Source organism: Mytilus californianus, unplaced genomic scaffold (assembly GCF_021869535.1).
Source record: "Mytilus californianus isolate M0D057914Y unplaced genomic scaffold, xbMytCali1.0.p SCAF_9, whole genome shotgun sequence".
Taxonomy (NCBI): domain Eukaryota; kingdom Metazoa; phylum Mollusca; class Bivalvia; order Mytilida; family Mytilidae; genus Mytilus; species Mytilus californianus.
Genome location: NW_026262745.1, coordinates 53,173,964 through 53,200,335, shown reverse-complemented (window position 1 = coordinate 53,200,335; position 26,372 = coordinate 53,173,964). Strand labels below are relative to the sequence as shown.

The 26,372-nt window shown below is 32.6% G+C and overlaps 1 protein-coding gene across 1 annotated transcript; it reads right to left on the bottom strand.

Moving 5' to 3' along the window:
• Positions 1-727: 727 nt before the first annotated feature.
• On the bottom strand, positions 728-20,389 carry LOC127715951 (uncharacterized). Its single transcript, XM_052222056.1, has 8 exons — positions 20,333-20,389; positions 18,319-18,436; positions 17,055-17,250; positions 15,659-15,961; positions 9,640-9,706; positions 6,379-6,437; positions 3,445-3,522; positions 728-795 (listed from the first exon to the last, which is right to left on the bottom strand). Exons 2-8 carry the CDS (start codon positions 18,346-18,348, stop codon positions 728-730), a joined length of 801 nt encoding a protein of 266 aa, XP_052078016.1. The 5' UTR covers positions 18,349-18,436; positions 20,333-20,389.
• Between the last annotated feature and the right edge of the window lie 5,983 nt (positions 20,390-26,372).

The window sequence follows — 26,372 nt, the reverse complement described above, 5'->3', positions numbered from 1 at the left end:
ATTATGTGAATTGATTGCAGTAATTATTTTTACTTGAAGGTTTAATAAATTCAACGTAAAATGTCGTATAACTACATGATATAAGAATGCTATACAAAAGAGAGAGATATAGTTCATATTTGTTAGAAATATGTTCTTTCGTCAAAATAGTGTAAAACGATAAATCGAAGGTGTATATAAAAGTAATACTATTCATGAATGATTTTTAGTTTAAAATTGAGAATGGAAATGGGGAATGTGTCAAAGAGACAACAACCCGACCATAGAAAAGACAACAGCAGAAGGTCACCAACAGGTCTTCAATGCAACGAGAAATTCCCGCACCCGGAGGCGTCCTTCAGCTGGCCCCTAAACAAATATATATACTAGTTCAGTGATAATGAACGCCATACTAAACTCCAAATTGTACACAAGAAACTAAAATTAAAAATAATACAAGACTGACAAAGGCTAGAGGCTCCTGACTTGGGACAGGCGCAAAAATGCGGCGGGGTTAAACATGTTTATGAGATCTCAACCCTCCCCCTATACCTCTAGCCAATGTAGAAAATACCTGTAAACTGTAGGTGTCATTAGTCGGTGTCGAGAGTTATTGAAAAGGTTTAATTATAGGCACTTATATATAAATATATCTATGGTCGGGTTGTTGTCTCTTTGACACATTCCCCATTTCCATTCTCAATTTTATATATATATATATTTTTTTGTAAATTCAAGACAAACAAAATTACGGCTTAATGTACTTACTATAGCATTTCGGCAAACATCTCAAACCGATCAATATAGTTATAACACCTGAAACATATCTAATAAGTTTAAAATTCATTGAAAATATTGTTCATGAGCCATGTGAGCAGAAAATGCTTTTTCGTGTTAATAAATCTTGTTTAAAGAAAGATTATGATTCAAGGTCGAAGTCATTTAAAGGAGAGACGGTATCAGGTGGGAAATCAAATAAATCAATCCAATATACACTGTACATGTAGACATTACCAAACAATCGCTGTTTTCCTCCTATCATTGTCGAATGGATGAGCCTAAACCCCGAAATACGAACTTCTCCATATATTTCAAACAAATCAAAGTGGAGACCAAAACAAATCAAGTCATCCTCATATTTCAGTTATTGTGAAAGAAAATAAGATATAACTTATGCATGATTGGAAGATATGTGCTGTTCTCTTAATTCAGATCTGCACCGTTTTAATATCAAACCTTAATCCCGCATGCAGTTTTGGCCATCTAGTTGAATATTGAATTCACTACTTTTTCGAGTGTTCTTTCCACATTGGAGCAAGATATCATATATTGTATTAAAATAAGATATGTGATATCAACTGAGCTTCTATTGGGTGTTGACGGAGACCTTACATTTGAGCACAATATAGATTTATTTGTTTTATACATTAATATATCAGGGAAACACAAAGATTCAGAGCATATAACTAAAACTTGAGTTATCAGTAAGTCACTCAACATGAGTCCATTTCTATCTTACATGTCTTATACACTTGTGGTTAATATTATAATAATGACATTACATGTAGGTTTCACGATAATTCGTTAGTTTGATTGGCTAATAACAATCGCTCGTCATTCAAAGATTAACCTTCATTTCAAAATGAAATGTTGCGTTCGTGATGACACGTGCTTCCCCAAAAGAGTGCACAGGTAAATGAAAGAAAAACTTGATAAAACTTATGATCTTATTAGCATAAAAATATAATTATGAGAAATAAATGCTTCTTTTTGTAATTTTATTCGGGTGTACAAATGTTGATCGTGCGCACATTTTTAGAATGAAGCGCGGAAATTCATTTCTTAATTATACTTTTTTCCTTGTCTTTTGATTTTGCTGTCCTATCTTGTTATTTCACCCATTATTATTGAATATGTTTGTGGATATATTTGTATTGGGAAAGGACTTCTATAATCTTGTTTTAACTTATTTCTTAACTTTGACAAACAATTTTCTTGTACAATGAGTGTTGTTTAATTTCGAACTGTCAGCAAATAGGAAGTGGCTACACTGCAGAATTATAAATTGCTTTGACGCTACAATTCATAATTATCAAGCTGTATACCAAATATAAAATTATTTACTTTCATAGAAGCCAGGAAAATTTTGACGGAAGTTTCTATCCAAGGTCTTTCGGACGGATGGATGGAGTTTTGTGGTTACTATACCTGTTTTCGTCGTTTGCGACGCATTAAAAAAAAAACGACGAAAAGACAATAAAAACATAACATTACTCAGAAAGCTAAAGATTGTGCAACACGAAGTTGCTGTTACACTTGGCATGTTACTAATGTTTGCATGTAAAAATAAGTAATTAGTCGTATTCTGTAATGTTACAATCAAGAGAAAATACGATGGGTATGTGGATTAAAGTATATTATATCAAACGAGTTATTTTTTCTTTTGAATTGTTTCGCAATATCGCTAATACTTTAATAATATAATTGATAAGACATTCACCTATTTTGGAAATTCAATGTGATTGAAATATTTATTCATATTTTGACTTACATCTAGAAATTGACAATGAGTGTCGGTTGAAAACAAAACTTAACGACAAAAGAGATGGTTTCCCAATTGTGAACTTCCCATTTCTATGTAGCAACATTCTAGCAGCGCATGCATACGGAGTATATATCTCCCAGTTGATACAATATTCCAGGGCTTGTATTTCCTATGATGATTTCATTGATAGAGAGTTGCTGCTCACAAGGAAGCTATTAAACCAACAGTTCCAAGTGGTGAAGTTGAAATCAATTTCTTCGTAAATTTAACGGACGCCATCACGAGTTGGTTGACTGTTATGGAATATCCGTTTCACAGATGATAGCGGATATGTTCCAAATGTCGTAACTACATATCCCGACCCCTTTTCCCCGATGTGACCTACCGAATTAAGATTATAACCGAGTTTGTACTAACATGAGCAACACGAAGGGTGCCACATGTAGAGCCAGGATCTGCTTACCCTTCCGGAACACCTGAGATCACCCCCAGTTGTTGGTGGGGTTCGTGTTGCTCAGTCTTTAGTTTTCTATATTGTGTTTTGTGTACTGTTGTTTTTCTGTTTGTCTTTTTCTATTTTTTAAAAGCCATGGCTTTGTCAGTTATATTCGACTTATGAGTTTGAATGTCCCTTTAGTAACTTTCGCCCCTCTTTTACATTGATCCCTTATTTTTTATGTGTTTGATTTTCTTTAAATGTTTTGATATTGTTAGCAGGCAGTAAAAACATGTGTTGCAAGGAATATAGGTACATGTACATTTAGCCTTGTGCTTATTTGAATAAAAAGCATATATCCTTAAAAATCCAATTGAAAGCACTTTGGTTGAAAATTTAAAAAAAAAAAGAATTCTAAGCTTTAAATATATATATTTTATTAGACATTTCTTACGTAGGTATCTTTGTATAGACGTTTTCTTACCTGCTACAACAATAACTGTATACCACACATCAATATGTATTGGGTCTTCAGCTCGAAATATATTGGATATATCAGGTCCTTAAAAGATACAAAAGTAAAGTCTGGTTACTTTTTGGGGGAAATATGACAGAAAACGTGTATACGTGTACTAACAGCTTTAATTATTCGACATTAGTAAATTCAAACTTAGAAAGGAGTAGGTTCGATAAGGCCCAAAAAAGGCCCCCTTTTTTAGCTGAAATTTCAAATTAGGATTTATTGACCAATATCACAATGAATCATAGCTAATACAGTGACTAGATAGGAAATAAGCCTTTTTGTTGAAAATTTACGTTCCTGCGTTTTATTCATGACGTCACAAATAGTATTCATTTTGATTTTCCACGAAAAAATCAATGAAAATGGGTAAATTTCCATTGATTATTGGACAGGAAATATAGAGCGCATACGTCGACAAAAAAGATCTTTTGAAATAATGTTTGTAAAGACATTTGACATGTCTAACTTGAATATTTAGTTTGTTTCTATGTTTCCTGGTCCTAAATTTGGTTGAAATCCGGCCGATTTTATCAAATATCGCCAAAATCTCTTATCTTGACCTATTTGGGATGTAAAAATCAACGCTTAAGAAGAAAACTTTGACACAAATAGTTCTATTTAACTTTCTCACATGTCTTTAAGTCAACTTAAATTTTTTTTTATCTTGTCACATTGAACTTTATTATAGGGGCCAAATATGGCCCTTACCGAACTTACTTCTTTAGATCTGACTAGTCAATTAATATAAAAATAAAACAAGGTGTAATATAACTATTTTAAGGGATATATTTTTTATTAAAGTTATTGGTCACATGATGTAGTAACGGTCAAAATGATAATAAAAATAAGGATATGTGGTATGATTGCCAATGAAACAACTATCCAGTAAAGTTCAAATGAAGTGAATTTATGCAATATATACAACCGTACGGCATTCAACAATCATTATGAGAAAAAACCCATACCATCCAGTCGGCTATAAAAACGTGTTAAAACTTTGTGTTTATACTAAGCACATGTTTTCTGTTTAAGTAAGTTATGATTGAATGACATATACCTGTAATGTGGCCTTTCCGGGTATTAGTGGTGATAAGCATGACTAAGTATTTCTTTAAGAGTTCGTTGAAAAGATTGAAGTTATTCGAAGTTTGCAAATCCGTTTATTTGGCAGCATTTCGTAATTATTCTTACGACCCACGAACATTTGTTTGTTGATAATTGGTTATGTGGGTATATTATATAAATAACACATAGCTGAGAGGGTGATAGAGCAGATTGTTACCCCCAGAAAACATTGTCAACCGAGGCTTCGTTGACAATGCTTTTTCGAGGGGTACCAATCTGCTCTATCACCCTCTCAGCTATGTGTTATCTAATTTATTATACTGAATGTCCTTTCATTATTGTTTTTTACAGTTGAATTTTAAATTCAAAGTATTTAACTATGACGTCACGTACATAACAACGTTACAGGTATTCGAAACATCTACAGAAGTGAAGCAAGATATTTTTTTTATTTTTTATTTTGACAGTCAATGAAAAAGTTCTGTGCCAAAACGTAGAACCTTTGGCATTGTTTTTAATTATTTGATGTAAATTTAATTCGTTGTCCTTTAAATTATCGATTTTTGATTGGTTCACTAGAGGGTGAGATTCAAAAAAATTGTCTCCCGCTCAGCCATGGGATTGAGTAAATTGTCTCTCTCGTATCAGCCAATCAAAATCTGGCATTTTAACGTGAAGTATAATAAATGTATTTTTCCTCTATTGTAGATAGATTTTGATTGAGTATGTACTTTATGTGCCTGGATTGAAAGTGCTTGTTTTTGTATAGTGAAGTGACATTTAAGTTTGAAGAACATTTATTGTAATGAATATAGTAAAGGTTGCTACACCTGAAGGCACACTTATCCTATTTATATGTTGTTCGTTTGAGCTTGGCTACAAAGAATATAATTATATACTACTGACTATTTTTAAGACATCATTAGGCACACAGCTCCTTTAGATTTCAAGCTTTTATACATCCTTAGCTTTCAAAATTTCAGATTCGACCGTCCCTGATAAAGATAATTCCAGAAAAGCGCTTTGAGAGCAAATTATTTATAATAAAAGTGATATTTTGATACAGATCTGTATTATATCTTACATGCAAATACGCTATGTATTGCAGGTGCCTATTTGTTCATTATTGTTTTTGTAAATCTACTCCGACGAAACATTTGTGACAACCATACAAGATAGGGGAGGGTTGGCGCGCCCTCAAACTTCTTTAACCCCGTCACATTCTATATGTGCCTGTCCCAAGTCAGGAGCCTGTAATTCAGTGGTTGTCGTTTGTTGCTGTATATTATATTTGTTTTCGGTTAAAGTTTTGTACATAAATCTGGTCTTTTGTACATAAATCTGGTTGTAAGTTTTCCTGTTTGAAATGATTTACATTTGAAATTTCGGGGCCTTTCGTAGCTTGCAATGTGATATGGATTTTGCTCATTGTTGAATATCGTACAGTGACTAATACTTGCTAATCTTCTACGTTATTTGGTCTGTGGTGGAAAGATGTCTCATTGGCAATCATACCACATCATCTTGTGTTTATAAAACTGGAAACATTTAAATGGAATATTGTCTAGACAATAAAATTTCATCAAAATTTTAAATTCTCCGATTCTAACTACATTTATTTATTAAAACCAATACCATCGAAATTGAACTAACGCTTCCATTAATCAAGTTTTCTTGGAAAAACAAACATTTATAATTATTCCATTTTTTTAAAATTCATATTTAAATCACTTACGGTTTAGACATGTGAAAACCGTTACAGCAAACTATCAATGAATTAAACTTTCATTATAAACAGATGTTTCTTGAAAGGTAGGAGAAAGACCTTACCTGGTGTATCAAACGTTGGAACTGGTGTTGGTCTAGTAGAGCACTCAGCTTCTTTTAACCTTTATAGATACAATTGAAAGTATCATAACTCAATAGTTACATATTTAATAAAATCGTGCAATTGAAACCATGTTAATTTTATTTAAAATTTTTATCGTTGCTTGTTTGGCGTCTTGTTGCAAATATTTCATGATGTTAAGGACGCACTTTTGGTTAAGAAAGAAATTTATACAAAATTCCATAAAACTAAAAAAAAAATATATGTCAATGTATCGACTGTTTTATTTCTTTTCTATCCTAGGCTTGCCCTGCGTTTAGTAAGTAGGGCGGGCAAGTGGTTACAGAAGAAGTGGGAATTCCGCGAAACACATTAGGTCGAATAAATGCGAACCTGTAGTTGACAATTACGCTTTTATTTCGTATACATGAATATGATTTTCATGCAATATAAAAATAAGAAAATGTGGTATGATTGCCAATAAGACAACTCTCCACAAGAGACTAATTAAAAACTAACAACTATAGGTCACCGTACGGCCTTCAACAATGAGCAAAACCCATACCGCATAGTCAGCTATAAGAGGCCCCGAAATAACAAATGCAAAACAATTCAAACGAGAAAAGTAACCGCCTGATTTATGTACAAAATAATGAACGAAACACAAGTATGATATACAGCAACAAACGACAACCACTGAATTACAGGTTCCTGGCTTGGGACAGGCACATAGATAATGTGACGGGGTTAAACTAGTTTGAAGGCGATAATCCTCCCTCTTACACGGGACAGTGGTTTAACAGTACAACATAAGAACAAACTATAAAAAATCAGTTGAAAAGGGCTTAACTCATCAGATCGATACAAATGTAAAGAAGAAATACATCTGACAAAAACACAGACCAGAAGTGGCAGGGTCCTCAAAAAAGACACTAAGTACAGATCTGACAGTACTAGCAGTTACTGACAAGTAAAAGAAGAGAAAAAAGAAAAATTCAAATGTTTTATAATATTACACAAAATAATGTACCACAATATTTGAGAAATTTAATTCCACCAACAATCCAAAGTATGACTGTTTATGCACTACGCAATGGTAACGATAATTATAATACTTCCGTTCTGCAGACTTGCATTAACTAATGAATCATTTATACCATCAACTATACGTCTATGGAATAACCTTGCTACTTCAACCCGTGAAGCAGATACAATAGGAAAATTTAAAACGAAACTAAAAAACTTAAATCCGAATAGTAATATATACGTGCCGAAACAATATGAGTTTGGAAGTCGTAAACTCAACATTGTACTTACTCAACTTCGATGTTCTGCTTCCTTCCTAAATTATGATCTGTCTAGAGTTAATATTATTTCTGATCCTTCTTGCCGCTGCGGTGTGTATCGCGAAGATTCGCATCATTTCTTTTTTAAATGTATATTATATTCAGAAATACGAAGTAAGCTTTTAGAAAATTTTAGCTGGCTCCCAAATAAATGTCCATTAAATATAGAACTATTAACCTCGGGTAGTAGTCTACTTACTCAGGAGCAAAATGAAAATATCTTTAAACACGTGTTTGAGTTTAGTAGAGGGTCGAAAAGATTCCTTATTGTTTAGATAGTAAAACATGACCACACACACATCATCATTTAAGTTCAGCTGTTTTTTTTGTTTTTGCTTATTTGTTTTTTGTTTTTTTTATTAATTTATTTCCTTGTTTTTTGTGTTCTATTATTTTTTTCTCTCTCTCTCTCTCTTCAGCTTTTGTGCCACTTAATTTTTTTGTCCAATTTATACCAATGTTGAAATAATATGTAATGTATGCATGTTCTTATATATTGTATTGTTAAATATGTTAAATATAGAAGACTTCATAAGTCTGTTTGACTTGTGTCTCATCCAATTTGTGTTTATGCACATAAAATATGTTTAAACTAAGTTACTGACAGCTACAATGTAGTTCAAAGTCAATAACAACTAATAAAAAATCATGCATCTAAGACTAAAAAATAAATCAGTATACATCCAACATCAAGGGTCTTTGCATCGGCACTAAACACATTTATTTAAAAACCAGTTGTTGGCATGACACGGGTTATGTTCTTCTCATATATGTTATGATGGTATGATACTAAACCCCTAACGGGAAGGATTGTGCCTGATATTCATATGATGAAGACATAATCTTTCAATCAGTTTAATTGAAGTCTGGAGCTGGCATGTCAGTTAACTGCTAGTAGACTGTTGTTATTTATGTATTATTGTCATTTTGTTTATTTTCTTTGGTTACATCTTCTGACATCAGACTCGGACTTCTCTTGAACTGAATTTTAATGTGCGTATTGTTATGCGTTTACTTTTCTACATTGGCTAGAGGTATAGGGGGAGGGTTGAGATCTCATAACCATGTTTAACCCCGCCGCATTTTTGCGCCTGTCCCAAGTCAGGAGCCTCTAGCCTTTGTCAGTCTTGTATTATTTTTAATTTTAGTTTCTTGTGTACAATTTGGAGTTTAGTATGGCGTTCATTATCACTGAACTAGTATATATATTTGTTTAGGGGCCAGCTGAAGGACGCCTCCGGGTGCGGGAATTTCTCGCTGCATTGAAGACCTGTTGGTGACCTTCTGCTGTTGTCTGTTCTATGGTCGGGTTGTTGTCTCTTTGACACATTCCCCATTTCCATTCTCAATTTTATTAGTGTAAAGACGTCATAAATAGTCAGAGAAATACGTGGCTTTGTACATTATGCTCAGTATTAAAATCAAAATGGAAAATATATGGAATAGGTAAAATCTCAAAAGGCAATAAGAAATAGCTAATATACTATAAAAATATTACGTTTAATGCTGTTTTCATCCTAAAGGTTTCTGAAGTCTTCTACAATTATTTGAAAGGCTGCAAGCTTCGATTAATGGAATTATGACACATGCGTCTACATGTACCAAAACGATCACTTTTTAACAATTATAATCTATAACCAATACTTTTGCTGTTATTTTAACAAGTAAAGCCGTCTTGTTAATTAGTTGGAATGATTTTATTTTAATATCTGGAGGGATGCACCAGTAACATAATCATATAACTTTATAAAAATACATTTTGACCATAAAGCTTCAAAAAGATGTCACCAGTGTTTCAAGTAACCAAAACATGTCCTTTTCCGTGAAAAAATAAAATTCAAAATACACTGTAATAATAAGATTTATAACACCATCAATCATCTTACATGTATTATTACGAATTATGTCAAAACTTACATTGGTATCTTAATTGTAGGACAGACATAATGACCAGTCCATTCCTCTTGTTTGACGCATCCATAATCTACAACGATCAATGTAATGAATGTAATGATCGTATGAAATATGAGAAACCACGGTTCTTTCTCTCTCTCCCTTTTGTTTTGGGCTAGGATACCAAAATGTACTCGTTATAATCATCATCATCAGCAACAGCAGCAGCAAAAACATTCAGCGGAGAATATATTTCTGGGGGTTTTGTCCTACAGCTGTTTAATTATAAGGACACCTGACAGACAGTATGGTTATTGCCCTTTGAATGGTTTTCATAATTATACCAGTTTATTTAATTATCAACTTTATATCCTATAAATAACTATCAATGTATCGTGAGTTGCTAGTAATTGTTGTAGCAGTTTCTTTGCGATGCCCTTATGATTGTTTAAATAAAACTTATGTTCAGCTGAATCTTCATGGATGCAGAGGGTGACTTGGTATTCATTCGGATAATCATAGTTTGCCGGAGTAACTATATCATCGATACATCTTATAAAATGAAATAAAGGATGCATTAATTAAGTAATAGTAAAAGCTCAATGATAAGTTAATATTATTAAAAGACCTCTGAACAAATTGGGATGTTGAGATCCCCGAGCCCGAAGGGCGAGGTGATTTGAACATTCCTTTTTGTGAGAGGTCTTTTAATGTCAATACTAACTTAATCATTGATCTTTTACTAACTTACAAACCGCCAAAAACATTAGAAAAGTACACTAAAAACACTTGCAGAAACATAATTCCCCTGAATTGGTCGAGTTTAAATATATTCAAGACAAATGATAGTGAAACAGTACTCAGACTGATATAGACAAATAACAGTTACCTAATTGCATTCAAAACGGACCGATTAAATGGCATTACATCATTTAATTATTTGTTTATTATAATTTTTTAGCATTTACATAGGACCATAAGATACTTTTATGAAATTAAGGGGTAAATTTATATTTTTGAAATCCAAATTTTCAATATAACGATTTTCTATTTTATAAATGAGGAAATCAAAAACCCTATACAGACCTAAGCAGACCTCATTTACAACTGACCAATGAATATTTTGCACCAACACTTCTTGTTATATATATTCGATGTTTTTAATCTGTCAGTAATCATGAAATAGATTCGTAAAGACACCAAATGAAAACAGTAAGTAAACCCTTCCAACAATAAGCTATTTAATCAGCATGTTTCACAACTTCTAATCGAACAGACCTAGATGCATAAGGTCCTTCACAATATTCAGGTAAATCTTCATTTTGGTTTTGATTCTATAATTTTCCTACACTACGTTTCATGCAAATGCAAAATAATTAGTGTTGTCTGTTGTCCAATTAACTAATAAATCGTATATTTAGGTTTGATTTTGCGGTATGGGCTTTGTTCATTGTTGAAGGACGTACGGTGACCTATACAGAAGTTGTTAATTTCTGGAACATTTGGTCTTTTGTGGAGTGTTGTCTCAGTAGCAATCATATCTGGCTCGATCAAAACGTGTATAGATGGAATATTTTCGCAAGGTTGGTAATCATTCTTAAATTGAAATACAATATATTATATGAAAACAAACACTTTTATTTTAGTCGTCCGTCAATCCCTTTTCACATCTAAATGTGGCATAAACAAACAACTTGAAAACAGCCTTTTACCTTTCTAAGTTTTATAATCGCCTGACAAAACCTTTATCATAAATCGCAATTAAATCGTAGATAAGAACCATAGTAAAAACATTAAAAAAGTATAGGTGTTTAGTTATGTAGTAAATTGCAAAACCATAAAAAAAGTTTGCACTATCATTGAGTAATTTAAATGGAAATTTTACATAATAACATTTTACAAGATCTTGTCTTCGTGTACTATGTACATTGAATAATTTATGGTGTTGGTTGATTGTTGTTTGCTTTACCTCCAGTGGCAAATATTTCATGCATGTTCATGACGAGAACAACTGGATGTTAAATACAATAGGTAGATCTTGCAATAGGATGTAGACATTGAGGTAGGACGTGAAAATTGGAATATCACTGGAAACTGAGAATTATATATATTGAATAAAGACAGAAATTAGCCTTGCAAGAGCTGGCCACATCCGAACCCCTTAAATAATTGGTGCAAAAATAGTGAATTTGCAGAGAGCATTGATCCATGAAATCTATTCAGAAGTCGGTCGTCCATACTTACATGTACGTGTAGTTTCTAAAATAATTTAACATTTCTAGTTTCAGTTTGATACTTTTAGCACCACTTTAGTAAATATGAAATTTTTGTGAAACTATATTTTATTTATCTCTGTACATTAGTTTTTGGTATGATATTCTGTACTATCGCTCTCCTTGTTTGTTTCGTGTGTGTGTTCTCCACGAGATCGGGAGGTCATGGTTCGAATCTCGACCGGGTCTAACAAAGACTTAAAAATGGTACATGTATTTGCTCTTTCAACGCTAAACTAGCGGTATTTGAAAGTAAGAGCACAAATTTGTCAGTTCGGAGCCAGAAATGTTTCCGGGTAGGGTGACTATTCTTCCTGCGAAATGATATCTTCGTGTGAACTTACGCATACAAAAATGGCTCAGCGTGTCGATTTAGTACAAAGCAGGGTTAATACTCATATTATATTTACATGTAGTTGTCCTGAATATTCATTTATTATTCCATATTGATTGAATTTTAGTAGGGTTTTCTATATGAATTGGATTTTGAATAAAAAAGCATATTCCCCTGCTGAAAAAGTATATTCACCGCGGAAAACGCCGCGTGCTTTTACGTGTATAATAACGGTAAAATGTTTGACGTACAATTGGTTTTAATAAATAACTGTTATTAAATACATATTTTTCTCTTTCGGAACATGGAATAAAACAATTACTGTCTTTTGTTTCGGTAAATATGTGGTTTAATTGACTTTTGAAAAACCTAGTGACATTCACTTTGGCCGTTGGCCTCAGTGAATATCAGTTTTTCAAAAGTCAATAAAACCACTTATCATATACTTGTATAAAATATTACTAAAATTGTACAGTTCAATAACATTTAGAAATATTAAAAGGCTATGAAAGGATTACTAGGTTTATTGATCAGATTCCTAAGAATTTCCTCAGCGGGCTGACAAAGGAACCGTTATTGACTGCTTCCGGAATGTTATCACATACCTTTCCGTTAATTTCCGTGACGTTTATCACATGCAACTTCGTGCATTTCCGGAAATTTGTTCGAAAACGACAACACAGTGCGGAAAACCGCAAGTGATTTAAGACTTTTCACAAAATGGTTGAGGAGCAAATTTCAAACTAAGAACATGATAATTGTTGTGACAAGATAAATAAAATGCTTGTAATATCAATAAAAACAATTAAAGTTAAGAAATTTGTATTTGGTTGTCTGTAAATTATTATCTAAAAATTCATGGAAAGACATAATTTTAATTAATAGTTTTTGTCTGTATTTCTTCTGTTGAAGTATATGATAAAAAGATAATTACATGTTATTTATCATATCAGACCCTTTATCGGCCTGCGGCTCTTGGGCTGATATCATGACCTAGGGCCGATAAAGGGTCTGATATGAAAAATGCCATGTAATAATCTATACATATTTACCTCATCAAAAGACAGTAATTGTATAATATTCCACTTGACGTCATTCATTATCATCATTTATTTTACCGTTATTCTATACAATGAAGTGTTTTTCTTCTACTGGTTTATATTACACCTGGCTTTAACTTCCACCGGTCGAAATTAAAAAAAAAAATGGCAGGTGATGTTTTTCAACCAAACACTTGTGCTTGTCAGGATATCTTTAACGTTAAATAATATTAAATCAAATGTCCCTGTTGTAATAGATATTGTTAAATCAACTCCGTAATTTTTAGTCATGGGTCAGTTTTGAGCTTATTCTGTATACGCATCTTTCTATAACAAAAGACCAAGTTGACTCTTAGTATTTTGATTTGTCTGTGTCGTTGGGTAGCTGCCACATTAATGTATACCTTTATCTCATTTTATTCAAATCCAAAGGCTTGACTTGGGTATAGAAATATTGACATCTCTGGATCTCTCCAGTCCGACAGTATACCCTTGCTAAAGGGGTGTGTCAGTTTGGCTGTTCGGCTGCTTTTATAACAACTATTATACCAGATATAGAAAAAAAATTGAAACAGCAAAGGAGTAGGTCCAGTAAGACCCCTTTTTGGCCCCAAAATATAGCAGTTTTACAAAATTGTAAAAATCTAAACTTTAAGTTATTTATTGGTAAGAAGAATGCTTCTACTGCATAAATATGGGCTGTTTTTGACAATACAATGTACATATATCGGATACTAGCATCCTTTAGTCAGGCTAAATTACTGAAATCTTCACAATTTTAGCATTTCAGTTAAATTTTAAACGGTTTCCGTCTAAAATGAAAGAGGCCGCATTTGTGTTCATTCTTAATATTGAAATGTAAGTTGTATTTGATGATAATACATAATATAACATATATAAAGTTTGAGGATGAACACGGATGCGGCCACTTTCATTTTAGACAAAAACCATCTGAAAAGTGACATTTATGGCATATCTGATATATTTTTCATATTTAAGCTTGAATCGGAGCGTTTTTAATGAGTAAATCAGTAAAAATCTTTCACATAAACTAATAGAATCAACTGAAATAGACACTTTAGTGTTTAAAAAGTGTCCAAAATCCTTCGTCATATGAACCTGAAATTTGAGGCCAAAATCGGCCCTTACCGGACCTACTCCTTTTGTCCCTTAGACCCCGTTCACACTAGGACATTGAGATCGATTAGAACTAGATCGGTTCACTTTAGTGACTGCCGTCTTTGTACGTTTATGATTTATTACCACTCAATGCAGATGTTTTTCTTCTGTTTTTCCCCTCCTCCTAGTATGGTTGGATAGGATAAAATGTAACCCCTTATGTGGACTACGTTATTTTATGTTCAAAAAGATTAAATGCAAAGAGAAAAATAAGGAAAGAAATGCTGAAATTAACGCTTGAAAATTAAATTTATAAATATTGGTAAACTACCTGAGATAACTATCAACTGAAGACTAATGATTGTACATCACTTAATGGTGCTGATTAATAAATTGCTCCCTTGATGTCCAGTGGCAAATATGTCATTCATATTTACGACGAGATGTAAAGTGGATCAAACTCAAGCAAATTATAACAATTTTAGAGCATCACTTTAATAAGATGGAGCGTTGACTAGAGGTAAAACGTATGCCGTAATAGGATAAAGTTGAACCACGATCAAAATCGTAAGTGAAGTTTTGAGCCCTCCCCATTTTTTTTCTCCGGTAGACAAATGCCAAAAACGAAACGATATGAATTCACAATCAATAATGGCCACTGTAAGTAAATGAGATATGGACTTATTTTATAAATAAATTCCTTTTGCAGCCTGCATTTCCCGGTTTCTCGGACATGTTTGTAATTCAACTCAAATACCGTTTGATTATTGACCGGAGATATTAAATCAACCAAAAGCACTTTGATTCTCTGAAATTGTACATAATGGTATTTCATTTTTTTACCCGATCCTATGTTGGACCCCCGATGTTAAGAGGGCGTGTCTTATTAGTGTTGCCCGATTGACTTTTAGTAAAAAAAACTAAAAGACCTACACCGGGTTAATAAGTTCGAGGTACAATAAGTAAACAAAAGAGATCTTTTGTGTAGTGATATCGTCCCAGGTATCTTAGATAATTATTTTGCTTTGAATAACAATGAAAAATGCACGAACAGGTTTGAAATGAATTTAATTGAAAAATCAAAAATTAATTGACCATGGTTATGTTGTAACCAAAACCTACTGATTGGGTTTAATACAATTGATATTTCTTGATTGAGATATTAACATTGCTTCTTCCTGCGTACATCGCCTGCGCTTTGAAAGGTGAAGTAAGAACAATGGTGGTACCATAAATGTTTTCAACACATAAAATATATAATTCAAAATTGGTCATACCTGGAGTTAAAATATGGTCGATTGGACACAGCCTTTTATGACATGAACAATCTTCTTCAGATGACATACAAAAACATTTATGCACTGGAGTTTTGTTAAAAGTATAGCCTCGGGTATAGTCGCAACGACATATCCTATCAAACGTAGAATTACCATTGTCGATGGTTATCTGTCCCTCCTCTGCACATTCTGACTTCCGCAAAAGACATTCACTACTAACATTTGTCCAAAATTTAAATGGCTGATAATATTCAGTAGCGCATTCAATTGCATCCAGCGATCCTCTAAACACAAATTTGTACCCTACAATAAAATAACGAAAGCTACCATTATTATTTGACAGTAGTTGAAGTTATTATACACGTCATTTTTTGTTTGTTTCTACACTATAAGTTAAATCTCAAGTATCAACGATTCGTTCGGAATACCTTAACCATACATTAAGTGCATTGTTATTTCTACTATACTAGTCTTAGAGCTCTCCCAGATGTCTCTATTTAATCGTTTATCTTCTTGGCCTTTTTTCATATCATTTTCTTCATTACAAATTGCCACAACAATCAGGATTATATTCAGAGTCAAATAAGACATGTGTTTTCTTTAGAAACTTTAAAAATCAAACCGTCAATGGAAAATATGTCGAAAATTTTTTTGGAGCACATATAACGATATGAAAATAGGAAATCGTAGGCAAACAGACAACACAATGGCTTAATGCTAATTAAAATTTAAATTCAAAAGTACACAAAAACATTGTTTCGCCATTGTATTACATAATTTGTTGATAATAAGTTTCCCCAAAGCAATAAATGACCAGTGCATTTTCACAAGTTTGGGCAAACCAACTATATAAATGTGCAAAATAGAGTACTTGCATATTTGGCAATTGTGTCTATAATACATTTACAATTTTTTTTATATTTTTTATAATCGTATTTTATTTTTATAACACCAGACGATGCAAAAAAGGAGGAAAAAAACTTTCTTTTATCAGTCTTATATTAAGTAACATATTAACTGAATCAAGTAACGAACTCGTTTGTAAAAGTGAAAGTATATTATGTATCTTCTTATACATTATAGATGATTATCTTTGTGAGTATTTTGTTGATATACCACATGCACATAGACAGACGACTCAGAATAACAAAATGGATCGATAAAAAAAAGCCGCACTAACTACTAATGCATTATGTAATATAACTTGCTATGCGGTATGGGTTTTTCTCATTATTGAAGGTCGTGCCGCGACCTATAGTTGCTAACTTTTACGTCATTTAGTACGTTGTGGATCGAGAGTTGTCTTATGGCAATCATACCATATATTCTTACTTTTATAAATATATATGTCAAAGGTTTCTGATATTAAAATACCAATCTTAGTTAGTTAATTTACCTGGTCTTTGAAAATCAGTTTTCTTTCTGCATTTCTCTATAAATTCCAGGTTGTTGGCATCATACAAACAATAGTAGTGTGGGTTGTCATGTTTATTGGAACATCGACTCTGTGACAAAAAATTCCATTGCGATGTGTCCGGGCAAGTCAGTTCAAAGGAAGACATGCAATATATAGTTGCTGTCAGCAAGTACACCTTAAACATAACAAAATAAGGCTTATTAAAGTTACGGTAGTATTTGATAAAAAAAGCATTTTCTTGGTAGGAAGTTATGAAATTTACACATGAATTAAGAACACGAGATCGCCTTTTTTACTTTAAGTGCTCTCAATTGTTTATCAATAAATTGGTTATTTTGCAAAGAACTCCGCTTAAGCCGGTGCTAGGGACCGTCTTATACTTTTTTTTTGCTCCGTGTCGAAGGCCTCATTGTGACTTTTAGATGAAGAACAGCAACACAAGCGCTGTTCGTTTGCTTTTTGTGTGTTTTTGCTGTGCATGTACTGATTTTGTGTCATGGATGGATACCCCATATCCTTTGTTTTTCTATTATACTACGTAAGTCTTGTCTCCTCCAAGTTTGTTAATTTCTGCAGGATAAAAATCCACATTACCAAATATGTCAAAATTTATATTATAGGAGAGATAAAAGGGGACTTTGTAGGTGAATTGCTGTCATATTGAAGTATACCCACTTCAATTCATAATTATTATATCGCGACATACTCATGCGATCAGCATGAAGTGAGAAATCCTTTGAAGTCATGTTTCCTTTAAAGCTTGAAACAATTTGTCTTGAACGAACTAGGAGATACTGTTTATAATTGACCTTTAATACATTATATTCCTGCAACATTTTAATAGACTGGGCTGATATGCATAAAACCACTTAAGTTAAGATATCCAATCGAAGTACTAATTTATCGTAGGACATGTAGAAAAATCCGTCAGTTCGGAACAAATCTTAACCTAAGTGGTTTTATGCATATCAACCCTGATTATTAAGATTTTTGTTCTTAAGATCATGGAATAGGAAAAGAATTTTCGTATAGAAAGCAAGATCGCTAAGGTTTTGAAACATCAGTTCATCAGATTTAATTTTGATGCATTTCTTTCTCTTTCAGGAAATTTTTCACGCGTGAAAAAAAAAATTCTATACTGTATATGGAAAGTTTTTTTCTGATGTTACGTTCCAGGATGTTAGTTTCCAGATGGTTCATAAAGGACTGCCATCAACCGAAAAATAAAACAAAACACACTTACTTTGAAGAAAATGTCTTTTGAACTCTTCATTTTCTCTGAGGTCTAATACATGCACATGTAAGCATGAAGCCGTCACGTTGTCATGGTATATTATCTATTCAGATATACTTTCAGGTCTCTAAAAAATCGAAGCAGAGCTAAGAATATAAGCTTTCGGTGATGATCTGTTAATTAAAATAATAGTCTTCAAATTACCCTTAGGTTAGTTATAATGTAATTACTTGCTAACATAAAGAAGTTAACATATACATTTGTAAGCATAGTTTTAGAAGAATTCATCTAAAGAATCATTTCTATATAAAAATAAGGAGATGTGGTATTCTTGCCAATGAGAAAACAACCCTCCCCCTTTTTTCCAAAGTTCAAATAAAGTGGATGTAAGCAATTATAGTTAGGCAAGCGTACGGTCTTCAACAATGAGGAAAACCAATACCGTATAGTCAGCCAAAAAAAGCCCCGAAATGGAAAATATGAAACAATTCAAATGAGAAAACTAAAGGTCTAATTTCTAACAAAACAAGTTAAAAAAACAAATATCACAAACATGAACAAACGACAAGCACATACAGAATTTGGCGGATTTACCATGTTTGTGAGAGCTCAACACCCCCCTCCCCCGCTTTTTTTGTAATATTTCACGTTTATCTTTCATTTCAATATCAATTTGATTTTTTTAATTGACCACCTCCTTTAACTGTCTCAATGGAATGACTAATTCTAAAAAAAATCTGCACGTTTTACTACTTTTTTAAATTCAAAACATCATTTACGTATATTGAAAAGTTAATTTCAGCTGACAGTGAAATATCTAGCCGTTATTCAAAATCGTTCAATCGAGTCAAGTGTCTAGGTCCTTTTAAGTTTGTCATGCATAATTTAAAACAAAACAGAAAGCAAAACACCATAAATTTAAAACAAAAGAAATAAATAAACCGATTGTTTTAATCAAAATAATAATCTTTCCTACTGGAACCCAAACAACTTATTATATATAGCCATTAAATTTATGAAATTTAAAATAACCAACATTATAGATGTGTACAGAAAGCTCTATGTTTTCATTTCTATGTTAAAAAGTAAAATGAACAAAAAATGTGAAATAAGTCAATGAGCCGATATCAATTTTAGAATATTGTAATACATTTTACACAAAAGGGGGAAGAAGATCGCTCTGCATAATGTCTTATCCGAGGGTACCACCCGCCTCAATGAACGTAAACAAATAATAAATTATAAGTAATATTTATTTCATATTTTCACTTTACGACTGCGGTTTACAAGAGTGTGTCTGTTGTTTTTATGATGTGAGACTTTTTAGGTTTTCAGCTTCTTTAACTTCAGTTTGATACCTGTAGAGGATTACATCAGAAGCAGGTGTCACGCTAAATAGATGTACCTTTTACATTAACATTTCATTGAGGAGGTTTCTGGCATTCTCCTTTGCTTATTTGGAAAATTATTTTAAAACTACGGTTAGGCATATACAGGTTAAAAAAGTGTGTTTTTTATTTTGAAAATGTTGAGAGTAAAAATGGCTGTTGCGGTATTTTTGTAAGGTTTATGTTAGATCTGTGCAAAAGCTTAAACATTTCGCAAATGAATTATAGTGATAAGCATGTTCATCATACATCTAGGTATTAATGCTCCGTGTTGAAGGCCGTACCTTGACCTATAATGGTTTACTTTTATAAATTGAAACTTGGATGGAGAGTTGTCTCATTGGCACTCATACCACATCTTCCTATATCTATTAACGCCAGATTAATAATTTTGTACTTGCGCCAATACAAATTCTACGAGGAATTTCGTCAATTGTTATTTACTTAAATTTAGTTTTAAATTGTCTAGACGCGGAGTAATTTTGAGTTTGATATATCTTTAATAACAAAATAACGGTTAGATCATTTTTGTAAGGAAAGATTGCATGAGCATTAAATTTTGACTGTGCATAATTAATGCTGTAAAATATGCAAGCTTTCATGAAAAACAAACATGTGTCGGAAAAAAAACATACCTTTAAGATATATGTCCTTCGATGTGTATTAATAACAACAAAAACCTAACATTTTCAATGAATTTGCTCATACGTGACGCGTTCTCCTATAAAATTACACAACTTAATCACAATAAACAAACCAAACTTTAAACATTCAGTAGTGCATTGAAATGCGGTCACCGACAGTTGCCTTCTCAAATTGTAATAAAGATGTTTTTAAATGTATGCAAAACAAAAAAGTTAACTTCGATTTGAATACAAGACTAGTAGCAATACACTGACAATTCCTTTGTCTATCTATCGATAGCAAATGTTTCAGAATATATCTTTATCACAACTCAAGAATATAATAAATCCCCTTAAAAAGTTATGTATAGTCATATTCATCAATTTGAATGGCTCCTTTTGTCATTCTTTTGTCCTTGTAGTGATCGAAATTATTACTTTCTTGACCGATACCCTTTCTTTGCAAATTTGCAACGATTTTAACAACATGCATCTCTAGAAATGACAAGATGTACTTTGAGTGATATTCTATCACTGTCGTTTAAATTCTTTATTAGCAGGCAGTTGGGTAGAAATGATATTTCGTCGTTAGAATAAATCGATTTTCGCGGTTAAAATAAAATTGTGAACAAATCTGCAATCGACCCCCACCCTTATACAATCAGAAGTCATGGTCTATCAAAATATAGACTTCTGATGAAAGCTATTTTGAAAACGTAGATTTGTACTTAAAATGAGCCATGTTGTGATGTCTAAATATTCATTTTCTTTATTTATGCTGTTGGGTAATGTTTCAGCGATCTTTATTTCACATCTTCAATTGTTCACATTGCATTGAGTATAGAAGTTTGTCTAGAATTTACACAGATTCTCCCACTTTTTTTATTTTATCTTTTTTTTTGTATTATTTTGTTTTGTCTTTTTGTCTGTTTTTGCTTTTGTTTTTGTTTTTTTTTCTGTTTTGTGTTGTTAATTGACGTTTACCCCAAAGACTATTCTCCTTTAATTTAACAAGATATGAATTTGTGCACCTGCGATTTTTATTTCATGTCAGTGTATGTGTGGTTTACCGTGCCTAAAACATGAGTTAAATAATTTCTGCGTATTTGGAGATGCATTGTAGTAGTTTTTATATTCTTAATGTTTTACATCTCATTAACACGATACGGCTTTGTCGAGGTGATTAAAACAAAATTAACTATCTATACTACTAAAATAACGAGGTCCAATGTGTTAGCCGGCATGACGTAAAATCGACGAAACAAAGATTTCAACTAATATAAGACAATGGTGTTGATTAAAAATTACACCATTCCAGGCCCTTTTGTTTTCCACATAATTAATATTACCAATAATTAACAAGTTCCGGGTCGAATCCGATATCGATACCAATAGTACCTGTTACCTGTTACCTAATCTGTACGTTCCGCCTTTGGCGGGCGCACCACCAAACGGTGTATTTGGGATTTGCTATATACATGGGTCATAATCACACCTGAACTTCGTCATTATAAAGGGATTGACACTACTAAATTCAATCATTCACCTAAGAAATATATCTACAAGTAGTTTCCGGTTGTAGTAAGAAAACCAGGATGGATTCAAACAGAAAGATTTTGAAAGCAGAGAAAACTGTGACCTTATAATCATGCAACATGACTTTATCAAATGACAATACGAATACTAAAAATTCAGGCAGAAAATAAGGCGAAGGTACTTTACTTCAGTAACGGACCCGCGATGTCGCGGGTATGTTCTAGTGTGAAATAAAATTAGATGAATCGGGAGGTGTATGGAACACAATAGGGGAGACGAATTTTTATTGCCATGTGAAATATATGGAGCATTGTGGTTGAATAGAAAGAAAAAAATGGACACTGCATTATTGTATGAAACCTGGCGATTGATTCTGCTGGGGTCTCTTCCGTGGTAGGAGCATATTAGTTAGTCTCCCAAACGTCTCTAGTTACGTGTGTAGTACATCCCGAACAATCGAAAACACTACTTGCATATATTTAAGGTGGTACCCAACACCTTGACTAATATTAATTTGGCTCGTTTAATTTTTATAAAATTTTGATAAAATGTTTACTTTGACCCTTTGACAAAAATATCAAAATTTCAAAAAATTTGAACCAACCACTTTATCAGAAAAATTTCTTTGGTTATATAGCAGTTTGACAAACACTAATTTTGATCATTGAGAAGCTTAATATTTCCTTAACAATACAACGTAACTAAAACGTTTAGCTGATTTTTACAGAGTTATCTCCCTGTAGTGTTAGGTACCACCTTAAATCAAAAATAGCATACGATCTCAAGACATCGACCGCATTGTTGTTACCCTAATAGCCTTTTTCTGTTCAGTGCAGGCAGGCGCGTAGCAACCCGTACGCAAAAACGCAGTTGCGTACACATCGAAAATTTTACAAAAATAAAAATATGGCAAATCTAGTAAAAATCAAACTAAAGTAATAAAATAAACTAAAATGTATTATACAAATATGTTAATAGTCACTTTGTAGCTATATTCCGTTCCGGAAACTAGCCTACTCTTTTCATTTACGGAATCAGCATCGTAATTTTCGTGCAACGTCTTCGCCGTTTTTTTTAATTTGACGATCAACGTGTTTTTACTATTTTATTTTACGTTCGGTCTAGGAAGACGGGTGCATCATTCAACGTGTTCCCCAAATTTAATACGTCACGGTGCCTCGAGATAAAAAGTGCATATTTTCCATCCTTCAAGATTTAATATGCTTGTTTTAAATTCCTTGCTTGGTAAAAATAAAAAAACTCGTTTTGGAAGTTAATAAAAAGAAATCGGAAATAATTTGATGCTTTTCCTTGTAGATTTCGGGACTTCAAACGTATTTATATATATATATGCATCTTACATTTATTTGTAGGATCCTTTACAATAGATAATTCAGCTGATCTGTAACAATTCCATCTTCATGCCTTATATATGTACTGTGTTACAACGCTAGATAAAAACTGACGAAGAAAGGTAACAACCGGCCACCGAAAGCTTTATTATCTATAGAGCCTAGGTGGTCGAGTGGTCTAGCATAGTGCAAGGCGATTTGGTGCCACGATATCTCCGAGTAGCATGAGTTCGAATTCCGGCCAGGGAAGAACAAAATATTTGCTTCCGCAAATTTACAGATCTAACATTGTTGGTCTGTTGTTTAGACGAATTATATATATGTATATTGGCCTGTTAAAGGTTTCCAACCTATGATGTTATAAACAAGGATGTATACCCCGGAAGTTTTAATATACTAAACGTATTTGCATGTATGCCGGTGATTCTATTTTTTATGTATTTTCTCAATAAAAAATTACCTTTTAAGTTGCACGCTGTTGGCTTACAAATTTTGATTTTTTAACGTACAGTGGGTTGAGACTGATTAGGTAACCATTAAAATATATTATGTTTGCACTATATATTTTTATTGTACTTAATATCTAATCAAGCTCAACCGACTACACATTAGAAGTTTGTTTTTCTCTAATTAATATTCTTTTCAAATTTAAGTTATTTTCAAAAGTTGACTTGTTACTCATGAAAATAAGATTTCAGTCAAGTCATTTTAAGTCCCAGGAAATCGCGAGAATGCAGGATTTTGCACCATTTACCCCAAAACTTCTGGAGGTCTTTAGCGCCCCCAGACCCCTTCCCTTCCCCGGCATTGAGTACACATCATTTTGGCCTAGCTACGCCCCTGGCAGGATATCGTGCATAGGCTCAAATTCTAATTACGTTTAAGTGATTAGTATAACTGGTATTTGCAGCTTTGTTGCCAAGTACATAGTGTTCATGAATAAAACAAAGACTGGTTGTTTAAGTCAGAATATATATATATATAGCGTGCTCAGGTAGGGTGACATATTCTTAATCGTTGTAAATATTTTTTTTGTAAAGTGAACGTCAAATAAGCTTGTACATAATACATTAAAAGCCAACACCTTGGCTGCATTTACACAAACGCAACATTTTAAATAATTTTGTAGAAGCAGGGTCAATGCATAACCATTAGATCTTTGATTATAGCTTTTTTGGTGTAAATATTGATTTTGTCATCAGTATATTAAAACCAAACTAAAAATAATTGTCATACACATATGTAATTCACGGTTCTTCAATCTGTCGATACCTATATTTATTTTGGAAAAGCACAATATCATGTTTTCTCTGACTGTTAATGACGTCTCTACTCTAAATCAAATAAACTCACTTAGATTTCGGATGTGTACTGATTGATATTTTAGTCTTAGACACATGATGTTTTTGTTAGTTGTTATTGGCTTTGAACAAGCTTTCAATAACTGCGATTACTCTCAGATCTGTACTTTGAATCTTTTGTGTTTTTTGGTAGTGTCTTTATGTTCTTTGTATCGATCTGATGAGTTCAGTCCTTTTCAACTGATTTTTATAGTTTATTCTTATGTCGTACTGTTACACCACTGTCCAGGGTGGGGGGGGGGGGGGGGGGGGGGGGTTGGCACTAGCAAAGGTGTTTAACCCGCCACATTCTGAATATGCATGTCCAAGACAGAAGCCTGTAATTCAGTGGTTGTCGTTTGTTGTTGTATATCATATTTGTTTTTCGTTTACTACATTTTACATAAATCAGTCCGTTAGTTTTCTCCTTTGCATTGTTTTCCATTTGTTATTTCGGGACCTTCTTCAGCGTACTATGCGGTATTAGTTTTGATCTTTGTTGAAGACCGTGACTGAAGATTGTTGGAGGTTGTCGTACTGTGACTTATAGTTGTTAACTTCTATGTCATTTGGTCTGATGAAGAGTTGTCTCATTGGCAATCATACCACATCTTCTTTTTTTTATATAGACACAATAAAAAGTTTGTTCACTGTTTTTCTTTAAAAAATGAAATATCAAAATTTTGTCGGATTATGTAACGTGTCCGGAAGGCGAAGTCAAGTCTTTCGGATAGTTACGGTGTAAGCTAGCACATACACTTATCTATTGTGCACGTCGCTTTTAAGCAGAAGCCTTAAAACATAGCCTACACGAGAAAATGTCGTTTCAGAGATAAACAGATTGTGTGTAGTTTCATTGCTTGTACACTAAAACGAAAATAACCTCTTGCAATTTGTTGAATGGTTGAATACTTATTGTTTACTAATCACAACGTGTTGTACGTTTTCGAAAACATTACAGAGAATGCATTCGATTCTGAAACGGTAAATTGTCGGTGATTAAAACGGAAGCCTATTTTGGACTTCCCAAAAATATGATTTGAATTCGATATTACTAATTAAAATCGTTATCACGAATTGTATAATTCGTTATCATAGATTAGATTCGTTATCACGAATTTATGGAATTAGTAATAACAGTTTGTAAATTCGTAATAACGGATTAAATTTGTTATCACAATTTTTTGTAATTATTATTCGTGATAACGGATTAATAACGTGATAACGAATTTTATAATTCGTAATTACGGATTAAATTAGTGATTACTGATTAGATTCGTTATCACAGGTTATTGTAATTCGTGATAACGGCTTTAAAATCGTTATAACAAATTGTATAATTTGTGATAACAAATTTAATCCGTTATAACTATTTATAAAATTCATTATTACGATTTTAATCCGTTACCACGAATTACCAAAAAATGTAATAACTATTTCTACGAATTCTTGCTAACGAATTCAATCCGTTATAACGATTATTACAATTCGTTATCATGATTTATAAAATTCGTTATTACGATTGTAATCCGTTATCTCGATTTACAAAAAATTGTCACAGCGAATTTAATTCGTAATTACGAATTACAAAAACTGTTATCACTAATTCCGGAAATTCTTTATCACGAATTTAATCTGTTATATGTATGACGAATTCTTCAATTCGTGATTTCGAATTCAAATATATTTTTGTGAGGTCCTAAATGGGCTTCCGTAGATTAATCACCATTTATCAGCTATAGATAGTTAATCAATAGGCACTTCAACTGTATATTAGTTTCCGTAAAATTATTAACGTCCTAATTTTAACTTCCTGGTGTTTTT